Source organism: Salvelinus namaycush, unplaced genomic scaffold (genome assembly GCF_016432855.1).
Source record: "Salvelinus namaycush isolate Seneca unplaced genomic scaffold, SaNama_1.0 Scaffold18, whole genome shotgun sequence".
NCBI lineage: Eukaryota > Metazoa > Chordata > Actinopteri > Salmoniformes > Salmonidae > Salvelinus > Salvelinus namaycush.
In genome coordinates this window covers 359,738-376,928 of record NW_024058563.1, presented here as the reverse complement: position 1 = coordinate 376,928, position 17,191 = coordinate 359,738, and the positions used below count along the sequence as shown (strand labels likewise).

At 39.3% G+C, this 17,191-nt stretch overlaps 1 protein-coding gene across 1 annotated transcript; it reads right to left on the bottom strand.

Moving 5' to 3' along the window:
• Positions 1-1,518: 1,518 nt before the first annotated feature.
• On the bottom strand, positions 1,519-9,839 carry LOC120037642 (NLR family CARD domain-containing protein 3-like). The gene is made up of 3 exons (XM_038983642.1): positions 9,726-9,839; positions 6,451-6,579; positions 1,519-3,691 (listed from the first exon to the last, which is right to left on the bottom strand). Exons 1-3 carry the CDS (start codon positions 9,791-9,793, stop codon positions 1,519-1,521), a joined length of 2,370 nt encoding a protein of 789 aa, XP_038839570.1. The 5' UTR covers positions 9,794-9,839.
• Between the last annotated feature and the right edge of the window lie 7,352 nt (positions 9,840-17,191).

Genomic DNA, 17,191 nt, shown 5'->3' with positions numbered 1-17,191 from the left:
ACCTCTCACCATTACCAATAACAGAGGCTACAACAAAACATGCTAACCTCTCACCATTACCAATAACAGAGGCTACAACAAAACATGCTAACCTCTCACCATTACCAATAACAGAGGCTACAACAAAACATGCTAACCTCTCACCATTAACAATAACAGAGACTACAACAAAACATGCTAACCTCTCATCATTACCAATAACAGAGGCTACAACAAAACATGCTAACCTCTCACCATTAACAATAACAGAGACTACAACAAAACATGCTAACCTCTCACCATTACCAATAACAGAGGCTACAACAAAACATACTAACCTCTCACCATTACCAATAACAGAGCCTACAACAAAACATACTAACCTCTCACCATTACCAATAACAGAGCCTACAACAAAACATGCTAACCTCTCACCATTACCAATAACAGAGGCTACAACAAAACATGCTAACCTCTCACCATTACCAATAACAGAGACTACAACAAAACATGCTAACGTCTCACCATTACCAATAACAGAGACTACAACAAAACATGCTAACGTCTCACCATTACCAATAACCGAGACTACAACAAAACATGCTAACCTCTCACCATTAACAATAACAGAGACTACAACAAAACATGCTAACCTCTCACCATTACCAATAACAGAGGCTACAACAAAACATGCTAACCTCTCACCATTACCAATAACAGAGGATACAACAAAACATACTAACCTCTCACCATTAACCTCAAATAAAAGGTGACATTCTGTACTGTCCCCTAATATGAAACATTCTATCTCAAATCCAAAATGCTGGAGCATAGCACCAAATGTAAAACTATAATCTTCACTGTCCAAACACATATGGTGTGGACTATGTGTGCCTGGTAAACACATGTGGATCTGGTGAACAGTTATCACTTGTTGACCAACTACAGGAATACTGACCTCAGAGTCTCCAGTTTACAGTGGGGATTCCCCAGTCCAGCAGAGAGCAGCTTCACTCCTGAATCCTTCAGGTCATTGTTACTCAGATCCAGCTCTCTCAGGTGTGAGGGGTTTGAACTGAGAACTGAGGCCAACACTTTACAGGATGTGTCTGTGAGTTTACAGCCAGTGAGTCTGTCAACACAGAAGAAATACAATGACAGACAGGTTGTATTAAAATGTTACGCTCAGCTTTCCCTGCTTACACTGTTACCCGTACACTAATAATGTGTATATCGTACATTCATGGTTCAATGCTACAACATTTCTGATCAGTTTGTATTATAGTTTAAGAGTTTTCAGCTGATAGAAAGTTTATTCAGCCAATGAAAATACTGTTGTTCCTACATACAGTAAAGTTTGGTCTGAGATAGTCACATGGGTACTTACAGAGCCAGTCAGCCAAGGAAAATACTGTTGTTCCTACATACAGTAAAGTTTGGTCTGAGGGATAGTCACATGACTACTTACAGAGCCAGTCAGCCAATGAAAATACTGCTGTAACTACAATTTATTTAGGGGTGCAATATTTACATGAATACTTACAGAGCTTTCCTGCAGCCTCTCACAGCTGGGAGCAGTCTCCTACGACCCTCCTCTGATGTCTTGTATTCCTTCAGGTTAAACACCTCCAGAACCTCCTCTGATATCTGCAGCATGTAGGCCAGCGCTGAACACTGAGCAAGGGAGAGGTTTTTGGATCTGTTCTCTGACCTCAAGTACTCTTGGATTTCCTCCTGTACTGAATGGTCTTTCATCTCTATCAGACAGTGGAAGAGATTGATGCACCTCTCAGGGGAGATGTTCTTCCTCTGCATCACCTTAAGGGATCGGATCGTTTTCTGGACGCTCTCTGGACTGCTTCCTGTCTGTGTCACCAGACCTCGTAGGAGTTTCTGATTGGACTCCAGTGACATGCCATGAAGGAAGCGGACAAAAAGGTCCAGGTGTCCATTCTTACTCTCCAAGGCTTTATCCACGGTCCTCTTCAGCAGCTCATCCAAGGTTAGCTCTTCAGACGCGGCTCTAGACTTTCTCTTGAGGAAGGGCTTCAGTTCATCCATGTTCTTGGTTGTGTAACAGTGGTACATGTAGACAGCCGAGAGAAACTCCTGAATGCTCAGATGAACAAAGCAGTACACCACTCTCTGAAATAACACAGACTCTTCTTTAAAGATTTGTGTGCACACTCCTGAGTACACTGAGGCTTCATTGACATCAAGGCCACACTCTTTCAGGTCTTCTTCATAGAACATGAGATTACCCTTCTCCAGATTTTCAAACGCCAGCTTCCCCAGCTTCAGAATAATTTCCTTATCTGACTCCATGAGCTCCTCTTGATCCATCTCATCTCTTCCATGATACTTCTGGTTCTTCAAGCTAGTCTGAATGAGCAGGAAGTGTATAGACATCTCAGACAGAGTCGTGGGCATCTCTCTCCTCTTGTCTGTACTCAACATGTGTTCAAGGACTATTGCTGAAATCCAACAGAACACTGGCATGTGGCACATGATGTGGAGGCTCCTTGATTTCTTTATGTGTGAGATGATACTGCTGGCCAGGTCCTCATCACTGAATCTCTTCCTGAAGTACTCCTCCTTCTGTGGGTCACTGAACCCTCGTACCTCTGTCACCTGGTCAACACACTTAGGGGGGATCTGATTGGTTGCTGCTGGTCGGGAGGTTATCCATAGGAGAGCAGAGGGAAGCAGATTCCCCTTGATGAGGTTTGTCAGCAGAACATCAACAGATGATGTCTGGGTGACATCAGACACCTTTTCATTGTGCTGGAAATCCAATGGAAGTCTGCTTTCATCCAAACCATCAAAGATGAACATAGCTTTACAGGCAGTGAGTTTCTCTGCATTGCCTATGTCTAGTTCTGTGTGGAAGTCATTTAAAAGTCTGAGAAGACTGTACTGGAGATCTTTGATCAAGTTCAGCTCCCGGAAAGGAAGCACAAATATGATGTCCACATCTTGGTTTGCCTTCCCTTCAGCCCAGTCTAGGATGAACTTCTGCACAGAGACAGTTTTTCCGATGCCAGCGATGCCCTTGGTCAGCACAGTTCTGATGCTTCTCTCTTGGCCAGGTAAGGGTTTAAAGATGTCATTGCAGTGGATTGCTGTGTCATGTGAGGTTGGTGTCCTGGATGCCGTCTCCAGCTGCCACACCTCATGTTCATTGTTAACCCCTTCACTCTCTCCTTCTGTGATGTAGAGCTCTGTGTAAATCCTGTTGAGGGGAGTTTGATGCCCTGCTTTTTCCATGCCTTCTATCACACATTCATACCTCCCTTTCAGACTGTCTTTATGGTTTACTACAGCTCTCTGCAGACTGTCTTTATGGTTTACTACAGCTCTCTGCGGGCTGTCTTTATGGTTTACTACAGCTCTCTGCAGGCTGTCTTTATGGTTTACTACAGCTCTCTGCAGACTGTCTTTATGGTTTACTACAGCTCTCTGCAGACTGTCTTTATGGTTTACAGAGCCTCTTGCTTCATTGGGTTCACTCAGGTGCTGTAGTAGAGGACGTGTCCTGGATCTCTTTCTACACTGAGGACAGTCATAGTCTCCTGAAGGAGCAGGTTTCTCCCAGTATCTGGTGATGCACTGTCTGCAGAACCTGTGTCCACAGGTGATAGAGACTGGATCCCTCAGAACCTGCTGACACACTGCACACCTGGACTGATCCTCTGGCAGAGTAGACCATCCACTACAGAGATAAAGGAGAGAGAGAGATACTGATCCTCTGGCAGAGAAGACCATCCACTACAGAGATAAAGGAGAGAGAGAGATACTGATCCTCTGGCAGAGAAGACCATCCACTACAGAGATAAAGGAGAGAGAGAGATACTGATCCTCTAACAGAGTAGACCATCCACTACAGAGATAAAGGAGAGAGAGATACTGATCCTCTGGCAGAGTAGACCATCCACTACAGAGATAAAGGAGAGAGAGATACTGATCCTCTAACAGAGTAGACCATCCACTACAGAGATAAAGGAAAGAGATACTGATCCTCTAACAGAGTAGACCATCCACTACAGAGATAAAGGAGAGAGAGATACTGATCCTCTAACAGAGTAGACCATCCACTACAGAGATAAAGGAGAGAGAGAGATACTGATCCTCTAACAGAGTAGACCATCCACTACAGAGATAAAGGAGAGAGAGAGATACTGATCCTCTAACAGAGTAGACCATCCACTACAGAGATAAAGGAGAGAGAGAGATACTGATCCTCTAACAGAGTAGACCATCCACTACAGAGATAAAGGAGAGAGATACTGATCCTCTGGCAGAGTAGACCATCCACTACAGAGATAAAGGAGAGAGAGATACTGATCCTCTAACAGAGTAGACCATCCACTACAGAGATAAAGGAGAGAGAGAGATACTGATCCTCTAACAGAGTAGACCATCAACTACAGGGATAAAGGAGAGAGAGAGAGATAATGATCCTCTAACAGAGTAGACCATCCACTACAGAGATAAAGGAGAGAGAGAGATACTGATCCTCTAACAGAGTAGACCATCCACTACAGAGATAAAGGAGAGAGATACTGATCCTCTAACAGAGTAGACCATCCACCACAGAGATAAAGGAGAGAGAGAGACATATTGAACATTCTCAAATGACACATTACAACAACAAAAATGTTGTGACGTACCTTCGGTCAAAGGTAACTGATCCAGCACCACTGGAATTAACAGGACGATCCATGGAGAAGTCACTGTTCATAGACAGACAGCTGGGAACAGTATACTGTGCTGTCTGAGTGTGGTAGGAGCCTCTGGAATGAATAACATGTCCACAGAGCCATTACTAGAATGTTAGATTCTTCACAGACCGGTGTGCCTCAGACCAACTACCCCGTTCAAAGACACTTCAATAGTTTGATTTGCTCATTCACCCTCTGAATGGCACACATACACAATCCATGTCTCAGCTGTCTCAAGGCTTGACGCTAATTATTTAACCTGTAACCTCCCCTTCATCTACACAGATTGAAGTGGATTTAACAAGTGACGTCAATAAGGGATCATTGCTTTCACCTGGATTCACCTTGTCAGTCTACGTCGTGGAAAAAGCAGGTGTTCATAATGTTTTGTCCACTCAGTGTCTTCAAATATATGACATAAACAACAAATGATAAGCAGATGCTTTACAGTAAATACTCAGATACACAAAATACATCTGGTTTCAGAGCTTGAAGATTCTCCTCTTCAACAGTAATATCATAAATTCTGACCAGTGACTTACCTGGGGTAAAAGGTCCCTGATCACATACAGATACTGATTCACTTCATCTCAGTTCCACTTTAATCCTTCAGAGCCTATTGAGTCACATACTTCACAATATGTCTATATATACAGTACCAGTCAAACAGTAACACAATAAAACATCAATGTCTATATATACAGTACCAGTCAACCAGTAACACAATAAAACAACAATAATGAGGCCATAATATACTATATAATATGTCCATATATACAGTACCAGTCAAACAGTAACACAATAAAACATCAATATGTCTATATATACAGTACCAGTCAAACAGTAACACAATAAAACAACAATATGTCTATATATACAGTACCAGTCAAACAGTAACACAATAAAACAACAATATGTCTATATATACAGTACCAGTCAAACAGTAACACAATAAAACAACAATATGTCTATATATACAGTACCAGTCAAACAGTAACACAATAAAACAACACTATGTCCATATATACAGTACCAGTCAAACAGTAACACAATAAAACATCAATATGTCTATATATACAGTACCAGTCAAACAGTAACACAATAAAACATCAATATGTCTATATATACAGTACCAGTCAAACAGTAACACAATAAAACATCAATATGTCTATATATACAGTACCAGTCAAACAGTAACACAATAAAACAACAATAATGAGGCCATAATATACTATATAATATGTCTATATATACAGTACCAGTCAAACAGTAACACAATAAAACAACAATATGTCTATATATACAGTACCAGTCAAACAGTAACACAATAAAACATCAATATGTCTATATATACAGTACCAGTCAAACAGTAACACAATAAAACAACAATATGTCTATATATACAGTACCAGTCAAACAGTAACACAATAAAACATCAATATGTCTATATATACAGTACCAGTCAAACAGTAACACAATAAAACAACAATATGTCCATATATACAGTACCAGTCAAACAGTAACACAATAAAACATCAATATGTCCATATATACAGTACCAGTCAAACAGTAACACAATAAAACATCAATATGTCTATATATACAGTACCAGTCAAACAGTAACACAATAAAACAACAATATGTCTATATATACAGTACCAGTCAAATACTCAGATACACAAAATATATCTGGTTTCAGATCTTGAAGATTCTTCAATAGTAATATCATCAATTTTGACCAGTAACTTACCTGGGGTCAAAGGTCCCTGATCCATTACTAAAATGTATAGGACGTTCCATAGAGAAGTCACTCTTCATGGACAGATGACTGGCAACTGGAGAGACTGATCTCTGGAGAGACTGAGTTTGGTTGGAGATTCTGGAAAACATAATGAATCACCTTGAAACTACATCATAAAATATATAAACCTTATATATCAATAGATTAGATACATTACATAAAGCATTAAACTATATCAACATTATATATCAATAGATTACATACATTACATAAAGCATTAAACTATATCAACATTATATATCAATAGATTACATACATTACATAAAGCATTAAACTATATCAACATTATATATTAATAGATTATATACATTATATAAAGCATTAAACTATATCAACATTATATATTAATAGATTATATACATTACATAAAGCATTAAACTATATCAACATTATATATTAATAGATTATATACATTACATAAAGCATTAAACTATATCAACATTATATATTAATAGATTATATACATTATATAAAGCATTAAACTATATCAACATTATATATCAATAGATTATATACATTACATAAAGCATTAAACTATATCAACATGATATATTAATAGATTATATACATTACATAAAGCAACAAACATACACTGAGTGTCACGTTCCTGACCTGTTTTCTGTTAGTTTTTGTATGTGTTAGTTGGTCAGGATGTGAGTTTGGGTGGGCAGTCTATGTTTTCTGTTTCTATGTTGGTTTAAAGGGTGACCTAATATGGCTCTCAATTAGAGGCAGGTGTTTTTCATTTCCTCTGATTGAGAGTCATATTAAGGTAGGTGTTTTCACACTGTTTGTGGTGGGTGATTGTTTCCTGTGTCAGTGTTTGTTGCACCATACGGGTCTGTATCGTGAGTTCGTTTTGTTTGTATCAGTACTTGTTCGTTCGTTCTTCGTTGTATATAAGTTCGTAGTCCCGGTCTGTCTACTTCGTTTGTTGTTTTGTAAAAGGATCAAGTGTTTTTCGTGTTTGTCTTAGTCTTTATAATAAATCATTATGTATTCACAACCCGCTGCACGTTGGTCTAATCCTTGTTACTCCTCTTCGGATGAAGAGAAGGAGGAAGCCCGTTACACTGAGTGTACAAAACATTAAGAACATCCTCCTAATACTGAGTTGTCACATACAGATACTGATTCACTTCATCTCAGTTACACTTTAATCCTTAAGAGCCTATTGAGTCACATACTTCACAATATGTCCATATATACAGTACCAGTCAAACAGTAACACAATAAAACATCAATATGTCTATATATACAGTACCAGTCAAACAGTAACACAATAAAACATCAATATGTCCATATATACAGTACCAGTCAAACAGTAACACAATAAAACAACAATATGTCCATATATACAGTACCAGTCAAACAGTAACACAATAAAACATCAATATGTCTATATATACAGTACCAGTCAAACAGTAACACAATAAAACATCAATATGTCTATATATACAGTACCAGTCAAACAGTACACAATAAAACAACAATATGTCTATATATACAGTACCAGTCAAACAGTAACACAATAAAACATCAATATGTCCATATATACAGTACCAGTCAAACAGTAACACAATAAAACATCAATATGTCCATATATACAGTACCAGTCAAACAATAACACAATAAAACATCAATATGTCTATATATACAGTACCAGTCAAACAGTACACAATAAAACAACAATATGTCCATATATACAGTACCAGTCAAACAGTAACACAATAAAACAACAATATGTATATATATACAGTACCAGTCAAACAGTAACACAATAAAACAACAATATGTCCATATATACAGTACCAGTCAAACAGTAACACAATAAAACAACAATATGTATATATATACAGTACCAGTCAAACAGTAACACAATAAAACATCACTATGTCTATATATACAGTACCAGTCAAACAGTAACACAATAAAACAACAATATGTCTATATATACAGTACCAGTCAAACAGTAACACAATAAAACAACAATATGTCCATATATACAGTACCAGTCAAACAGTAACACAATAAAACAACAATATGTATATATATACAGTACCAGTCAAACAGTAACACAATAAAACAACAATATGTCCATATATACAGTACCAGTCAAACAGTAACACAATAAAACAACAATAATGAGACTATAAGGAGTACCAGTACTGAGTCAATGTGCAGGGGTACCAGGTAGTTGAGGTAATAATGAGACTATAAGGAGTACCAGTACTGAGTCAATGTGCAGGGGTACCAGGTAGTTGAGGTAATAATGAGACTATACGGAGTACCAGTACTGAGTCAATGTGCAGGGTACCAGGTAGTTGAGGTAATAATGAGACTATAAGGAGTACCAGTACTGAGTCAATGTGCAGGGGTACCAGGTAGTTGAGGTAATAATGAGACTATAAGGAGAACCAGTACTGAGTCAATGTGCAGGGGTACCAGGTAGTTGAGGTAATAATGAGACTATAAGGAGTACCAGTACTGAGTCAATGTGCCGGGGTACCAGGTAGTTGAGGTAATAATGAGACTATAAGGAGTACCAGTACTGAGTCAATGTGCAGGGGTACCAGGTAGTTGAGGTAATAATGAGACTATAAGGGGAACCAGTACTGAGTCAATGTGCCGGGGTACCAGGTAGTTGAGGTAATAATGAGACTATAAGGAGTACCAGTACTGAGTCAATGTGCCGGGGTACCAGGTAGTTGAGGTAATAATGAGACTATAAGGGGAACCAGTACTGAGTCAATGTGCAGGGGTACCAGGTAGTTGAGGTAATAATGAGACTATAAGGAGTACCAGTACTGAGTCAATGTGCAGGGGTACCAGGTAGTTGAGGTATTATGTACATGTAGGGGTAAAAGTGACTAGGCAATCAGGATAGAGATTACATCTCCCATTCCAGGGAGTGCACAAACACACACACACACACACACACACACACACACACACACACACACACACACACACACACACACACACACACACACACACACACACACACACACACACACACACACACACACACACACACACACACACACACACACAGGGAGGGAATGTTGTGTTTGTTTAATATTGTTTTAGAACTATGAAAATGGACAAAATGATTAGCCTATGGATTATGAAAACAACAAATAGAAATGGGAAAATGGGAGAGGAGAAATGACTAGAGACAGTGTTGTTTAACTCACTGACCATGACCCATGAGTTCTTCTTACCTTTGTTCAGTAGAAAAGTCTCCCTCTCTAAACGTCATAGGTTGATCCATAGACCGGTCACTCTTCATGGACACACAGCTGGGTACAGGGGAGGCTGGTCTCTCCTGCTTGATTGGTCTTCAACACAACAGAGACAAACATTACATCTCTCATCTACTCTGAGCTCAGATGGGGAAACATAAGAAGAGTTTCATTCCAAAAAGCTATATATCCATTTTCAGAAATGTTCGTAAATTAGCTTTTATTGTTTAAAGAAGTTATATTAATTTATGTTTATTGCTAAATGAGGAGACGGCACGTGGGTACCTGCTTCTATAAACCAATGAGGAGATGGCACGTGGGTACCTGCTTCTATAAACCAATGAGGAGATGGCACGTGGGTACCTGCTTCTATAAACCAACGAGGAGATGGCACGTGGGTACCTGCTTCTATAAACCAATGAGGAGATGGCACGTGGGTACCTGCTTCTATAAAACAATGAGGAGATGGCACGTGGGTACCTGCTTCTATAAACCAATGAGGAGATGGAACGTGGGTACCTGCTTCTATTAACCAATGAGGAGATGGCACGTGGGTACCTGCTGCTATAAACCAATGAGGAGATGGAACGTGGGTACCTGCTTCTATAAACCAATGAGGAGAAGGCACGTGGGTACCTGCTTCTATAAACCAATGAGGAGATGAAGCGTGAACTGCGTCACAAATAGAACTGACTTTCTGACACTCGTTGCCGCGCCCGAGCAGTGTGTCATTTTTAATAACGAAATTCATTTAGCAACGCGAGCGTTGTAGTCAGCCCCGCTAAAAGGCTGGTGTCGTTACTCTTCCTTCTCCGGGGGCATGTTGAGGTAAATTTACTAACCGGGAGGGTTGAATGATGTAATTTATTGGTGGGCTGGAAGACGCACTCTTGTCTTTTCTATTCCGAGGTTGTTTACTGTTGATAATTCGTTTTACTTGAGACAGGAGACCAAGTGGAGACATAGGACGAGGTGGATAATTTTATAATAAGGCAGGTTTATTCAAGTGTGAAAATATTATGCAAAGCGTGCAGCACGGCTCCTTCTATCTGATCCGTATGGGGTCGTCAGGAAAAGAGGGAGTTTTCCACAGTTGTTCAGTTTTATATATAGACAACAAGCAAAGTAGGTTGATCTGCGAGTCTGGCCTTCCGATTGGACGATCTGGGTCTTGGGTAGTCCTGTACAGGCCTGGTGTCCACGTTCCATTGGTTCCTGAGGTAGTTCTTTGTCTGGAGCTCCAACCCTGAGTTGTGTGTGTCTGAGTGATTGTCATGGGGGAGGGGAGTTGTGGGTGTCGTGCATTTGTCCAATGAGTCCAGCTTATGTCCAATATAAAAGGGAGTGTGTATATTGTGTCAACCATAGCTAATGTTGAGAAGTTGTTAAAACAAGTTACCAATATCTAATACAATTCCTTACACTACACTCATACTGTCCCTGACCGTAAAGAAAAAAAGTAAATTGAACACTGAACTTCGGTGTCTCAACACTGTAGTGAACTCCGTCGTTATTCCCCAAGATCACCTCAGACAACTCTGCGCGTAACCGGACAATATGATTGGCGCCACACCGAACGTGGACGCGGACAGTTCTGTACGGGGACGCGGACAGTTCCAGAACGCGGACATGAGCAGTGCAACACAATCAACTAAACCCAGTCTTTACAGTGGGTTACATTAGTAATATTCATTTTTTATTATTATGTTAAACAAACATTCTATGTTTTTTTATAACAATGTTTTGAGATCTGGGCCCATATCGCCAATGTGTCTCAGAGTAGAACATTGGTTGTATAAGTGCTGAGAATAAAGACATTTTACACTTATGGGTATACATTAAAGCTATGCATGAAGTCTCTAGTCCCACCTAGTCGTCAGATATTCAGGACACCTCGTCAGCTGTCCTAAGTAGTTAAGAGTTAACAGCAGGTGTCTTGATAATACTATAGAATAATGCAGTGAGTCAGTGGTTCCTGAGCCACATGTAATTGCTTTGTAGTAGTTAAAAATAATGTTTTATATTTCTATATGATCAATCTATAAATAATATAGACCTACATGCAACAGTGTGTGTTGTGCTTTTGGCAATGATTTATGTATAATAATTATGTATAATATATATATTATATTATGTATTATGTATATACCATGTATGTCTGGATAGCATTTTGTCTTCATTTTGGCAGATTAACTCATGCTTATTTCTGAAGATTAATTCAGGTTTTCGCCCAGTGGCTAAGGAGTTGGAGCAGTGGCAGGAGTTGGACCTGTGGCTGAAAGGTGGCTGGTTTGAATCCCGGTCAGGGCGCTGGAAAAAACAGGCGGAATTGTTCTGACCACTGGAGGGCTGCTGGGTTCACATCCTCAAAACATTCGCCTTTCGTTGATCAGAACTCTACAGGTTCTTCTTCACTGAACCCCAAAATATATATAACTTTTAGTGATTCCATATATTAAGGAGGTGATAGAAGCCTTTTTGGTTCTATAAGGAACCTTCTTTTCTAAGAGTGTATAATAAACACGTTTTTCTTTTGATTATTTAGTTATCTACATCATGTTATTTCAAGTTATCCCTTTGGAGCGCAACATCACGTTGTTAAATAATAATCCTAAATTGGGCATGGCTATAAATTGGGCAATTGAAGGCATCTAGGGTGTAATATGTGTTAGATGAAAATGAACATTGTATGCAACGTTGTAGGCAACATTATTGGCAAGGGACTTGATGTCTACTATGCCAAAGATATTTATAGTTGTTAAACGGGTGTGAAGAGTGTGTTGATATAACGGTAATATTGTCAAAATTCTGCTTGTAACAACCATCAGAATTGGTTAATAAAATATGCAGTCCATTATATTAGTCAATAATTCAGAGTAGGCAAAGTGGTTGTGTCGTGTGAAAATTCTATCAAATGTCTTAAATTGTAACGAGTACAGTCAGGGTGCCGTGGAACCCCTGCAGTACCTCCACAGACCCCGGATTGAGAACCCCTGCAGTACCTCCACAGACCCCGGATTGAGAACCCCTGATTTAGCAGATGCTCTTATCCAGAGAGATTTACAGTAAGTGCATTCATCTTAAGATAGCTATTTATTTTGGAAATTAACATAATAAATTCTTCATAAAATTGTCATCTTACCTCTTAGCTTTGGTGTCATGTTTCCCCGAGTGATACATTTTAGAGGCAGGGCCCCCCTCTCTCTCCACAGAGAGACTCATTTTAGAGCACTGTCCCCTAAACAGAGATCCAACATGTTGGTTGTGGTTAACACATTGACAACTAATTCTTGAATGGTTCTCATTTATTCATTATCTCTTAGAATTAAAACATTTACTAACAGACATAGAAACAGTCAGGTGATTTAATGCATCACATGAACATGTAGTTGTGACATTTAATCTCCATGGTAACTGTCAATAATAATAATAAGTCACTGTTTGTTAAGGTAGTTATAGACAGTACAACAACAATCTGTTGTTTCAATCTGTTATTTTCTTTCAATCTGTTATTTTCTAAACGTATCTGAGAATATAGACAGAAGGGCTAAAACGGACCTGATTGATCTGAGGGGGAAATCTTTGATCCATTCAGAAAGGTTTTTTGCATCAAGTAAGAGATGTTATATTATGTAAAGTAGGCTAGGTTATAATGTATAGTAGAGGGTTGTTAGTGATATGTAGATGTTATATTATGTAAAGTAGACTAGGTTATAATGTATAGTAGCGGGTTGTTAGTGATATGTAGATGTTATATTATGTAAAGTAGACTAGGTTATAATGTATAGTAGTGGGCTGTTAGTGATATGTAGATGTTATATTATGTAAAGTAGACTAGGTTATAATGTATAGTAGTGGGTTGTTAGTGATATGTAGATGTTATATTGTGTAAAGTAGACCAGGTTATAATGTATAATAGCGGGTTGTTAGTGATATGCAGATCTTGGTCTATACCTCGGCTATAGCCTACATACATGTTATAGTCCTACCAGTAGCAGGACAGAGAATGTACACTATATATACAAAAGTATGTGGACACCCCTTCAAATTAGTGGATTCGGCTATTTCAGCCACACCCGTTGCTGTCAGGTGTATAAAGTCGAACACACAGCCATGCAATCTCCATAGACAAACATTGGCAGTAGAATGACCAGTACTGAAGAGCTCAGTGACTTTCAACGTGGCACCGTCATAGGATGCCACCTTTCCAACAAGTCAGTTCGTCAAATTCCTGCCCTGCTAGAGCTGCCCCGGTCAAATGTGAATGCTGTTATTGTGAAGTGGAAACATCTAGGAGCAACAACGGCTCAACCATGAAGTGGTAGGCCACACAAGTTCACAGAAACATCTAGGACCACAAAAAACAAACATCTAGGACCGCCGAGTGCTGTCCTCGGTTGCAACACTACCGAGTTCCAAACTGCAACGTCAGCAAAATAACTGTTCGTCGGGAGCTTCATGAAATTAGTTTCCATGGCCGAGCAGCCGCACACAAGATCACCATGTGCAATGCAAAGCATCGACTTGAGTGGTGTAAAGCTCGCTGCCATTGGACTGTGAAGCAGTGGAAACACGTTCTTTGGAGTTATGAATCACGCTTCTCCATCTGGCAGTCCGACGGACGAATCTGGTTTTGGCGGATGCCAGGAAAACGCTTCCTGCCCGAATGCATAGTGCCAACTGTAAAGTTTGGTGGATGAGGAATGATGGTCTGGGGCTGTTTTTCATGGTTCAGGCCCCTTAGTTCTAGTGAAGAGAAATCTTAACGCTACATCATAAAATGACATTATAGACGATTCTGTGGAACGCCGACTGTGAGCCAGGCCTAATCACCCAACATCAGTGCCCGACCTCCCTAATGGTCTTGTGGCTGAATGGAAGCAAGTCCCCGCAGCAATGTTCCAACATCTAGTGGAAAGCCTTCCCAGAGTACTTTTCATATTTTAACAACTTTTACTTCACTGCATTCATAAAGAAAATGATGTACATTTTACTCCATACATTTTCCCTGACACCCAAAAGTACTCGTTACATTTTGAATGCTTAGCATGACAGAAAATGGTTTAATTCACACACTTATCAAGAGAACATCCTTGGTCATCCCTACTGCATCTTATCTGGCAGACTCACTAAACACAAATGCTTGGTTTTTAAATGATGTCTGAGTGTTGGAGTGTGACCCTGGCTATCCGTAAATTAAAATAACAAGAAAATTATGCCGTCTGGTTTGCTTAATATAAGGAATTGTAAATTATTCCTACTTTACTTTTACTTTTGATACCTAATTATATTTAAAACCAAATACTTTTAGACTTTTACTGAAGTAGTCTTTTACTGGGTGACTTTCACTTTTACTTGAGTCATGTTCTATGAAGGAATCTTTCCTTTTACTCCAGTTTGAGAACTGAGTTCTGTTTCCACCGCTGTTCTAACGTTCCATATGAGTCACAGTTTCAACAGACATTCTGGAACTGCGTCGGATACAAAGTTACTTTACATTTCAGATCAGGAAATAAACTAACGGTCACTGGGTGAATTAGTTTTGCATTGCCCGGATCCCCGGGTGAGCAGAGTTTACGCATTTTAGACCAATCCATTGGTCCTTAAAATAAATGTCCACTCAGCTGTAGCACCGGGCCATGCAAAACGAACTCCCCACTGTCGCAGCGCACTGAGACACAGAGTTCTAAACCCAGACGCGTTTCTTCAAGACATCTCTCTTACGTTATTTTTGATAAACATATAATTTACTCGAAACCAAGTTTAGCTGTGTTTTTTTCCTCCAAAATGTGAGTTACTGTAGGACTTTAATACTTGTAAGCAGTCCTACAAACCAAAACGTTTTAATTTGAGAATGTTCATTTGTATGCCTCAAATATTAAACTGTCTTAAAATATGTGATGATTAGTTGAATCAGGTGTGTAAGTGCTGGTAAGAACAAAAGGATTGAGAAACCCTGAGATAAACATAAAACCATATAATTGAAAAGCTCCTCCACCATCTTTACCAGACGTTTTACTGGTAACATGTCGGCCTACTGATTAGTTTACACTTTGAAAACTGCTGTCTGTCAGCAACTCAGCTCAAGTACCAGTTCTACTAACTAGTAATATCTAGTAATATCTCATTACAGATATTCATTCTCTTACTCTGTCCATTAGAATATATACTTTTTCAGAAATACTTACTTTATTTGTCAGTTCTCTCCATGTAGTGTTTTCTGCTCTGTCGTCTCAAAATGGATCCTGTAAAAAAGAACAAATTTACTTTCTGTTTCAGCTCAGCCACCTCCCCACCCTGATTACAAAGTGTTTTATTGGTATCTTCCACTAGATGGCAGTAAACACCTGCTGTAACTAGACTTTACAACTATGTGTTCTGTTTCATACAGGTGGTGTCCCAGAGGAGGAGTGATGATCTAGGATCAGGTCCCTCCTCTCCATGTAATCTGATTCATTATGATCTAGGATCAGGTCCCCCTCTCCATGTAATCTGATTCATTATGATCTAGGATCAGGTCCCCCTCTCCATGTAATCTGATTCATTATGATCTAGGATCAGGTCCCCCTCTCCATGTAATCTGATTCATTATGATCTAGGATCAGGTCCCCCTCTCCATGTAATCTGATTCATTATGATCTAGGATCAGATCCCCCTCTCCATGTAATCTGATTCATTATGATCTAGGATCAGGTCCCCCTCTCCATGTAATCTGATTCATTATGATCTAGGATCAGGTCCCCCCTCTCCATGTAATCTGATTCATTATGATCTAGGATCAGGTCCCCCTCTCCATGTAATCTGATTCATTATGATCTAGGATCAGGTCCTCCTCTCCATGTAATCTGATTCATTATGATCTAGGATCAGGTCCCCCTCTCCATGTAATCTGATTCATTATGATCTAGGATCAGGTCCTCCTCTCCATGTAATCTGATTCATTATGATCTAGGATCAGGTCCCTCCTCTCCATGTAATCTGATTCATTATGATCTAGGATCAGGTCCCTCTCTCCATGTAATCTGATTCATTATGATCTAGGATCAGGTCCCCCTCTCTGATTCTGATTTCATTATTTTTTTAAATTTTATTTAACCTTTATTTAACCAGGTAGGCAAGTTGAGAACAAGTTCTCATTTACAATTGCGACCTGGCCAAGATAAAGCAAAGCAGTTCGACACATACAACAACACAGAGTTACACATGGAGTAAAACAAACATACAGTCAATAATACAGTAGAAAAATAAGTCTATATACAATGTGAGCAAGTGCGGTGAGATAAGGGAGGTGAAGGCAACAAAAAAAAAAGGCCATGGATGCGAAGTAAATACAATATAGCAAGTAAAACACTGGAATGGTAGATTTGCAGTGGAAGAATGTGCAAAGTAGAGATAGAACTAATGGGGTGCAAAGGAGCAAAATACATAAATAAATAAATACAGTA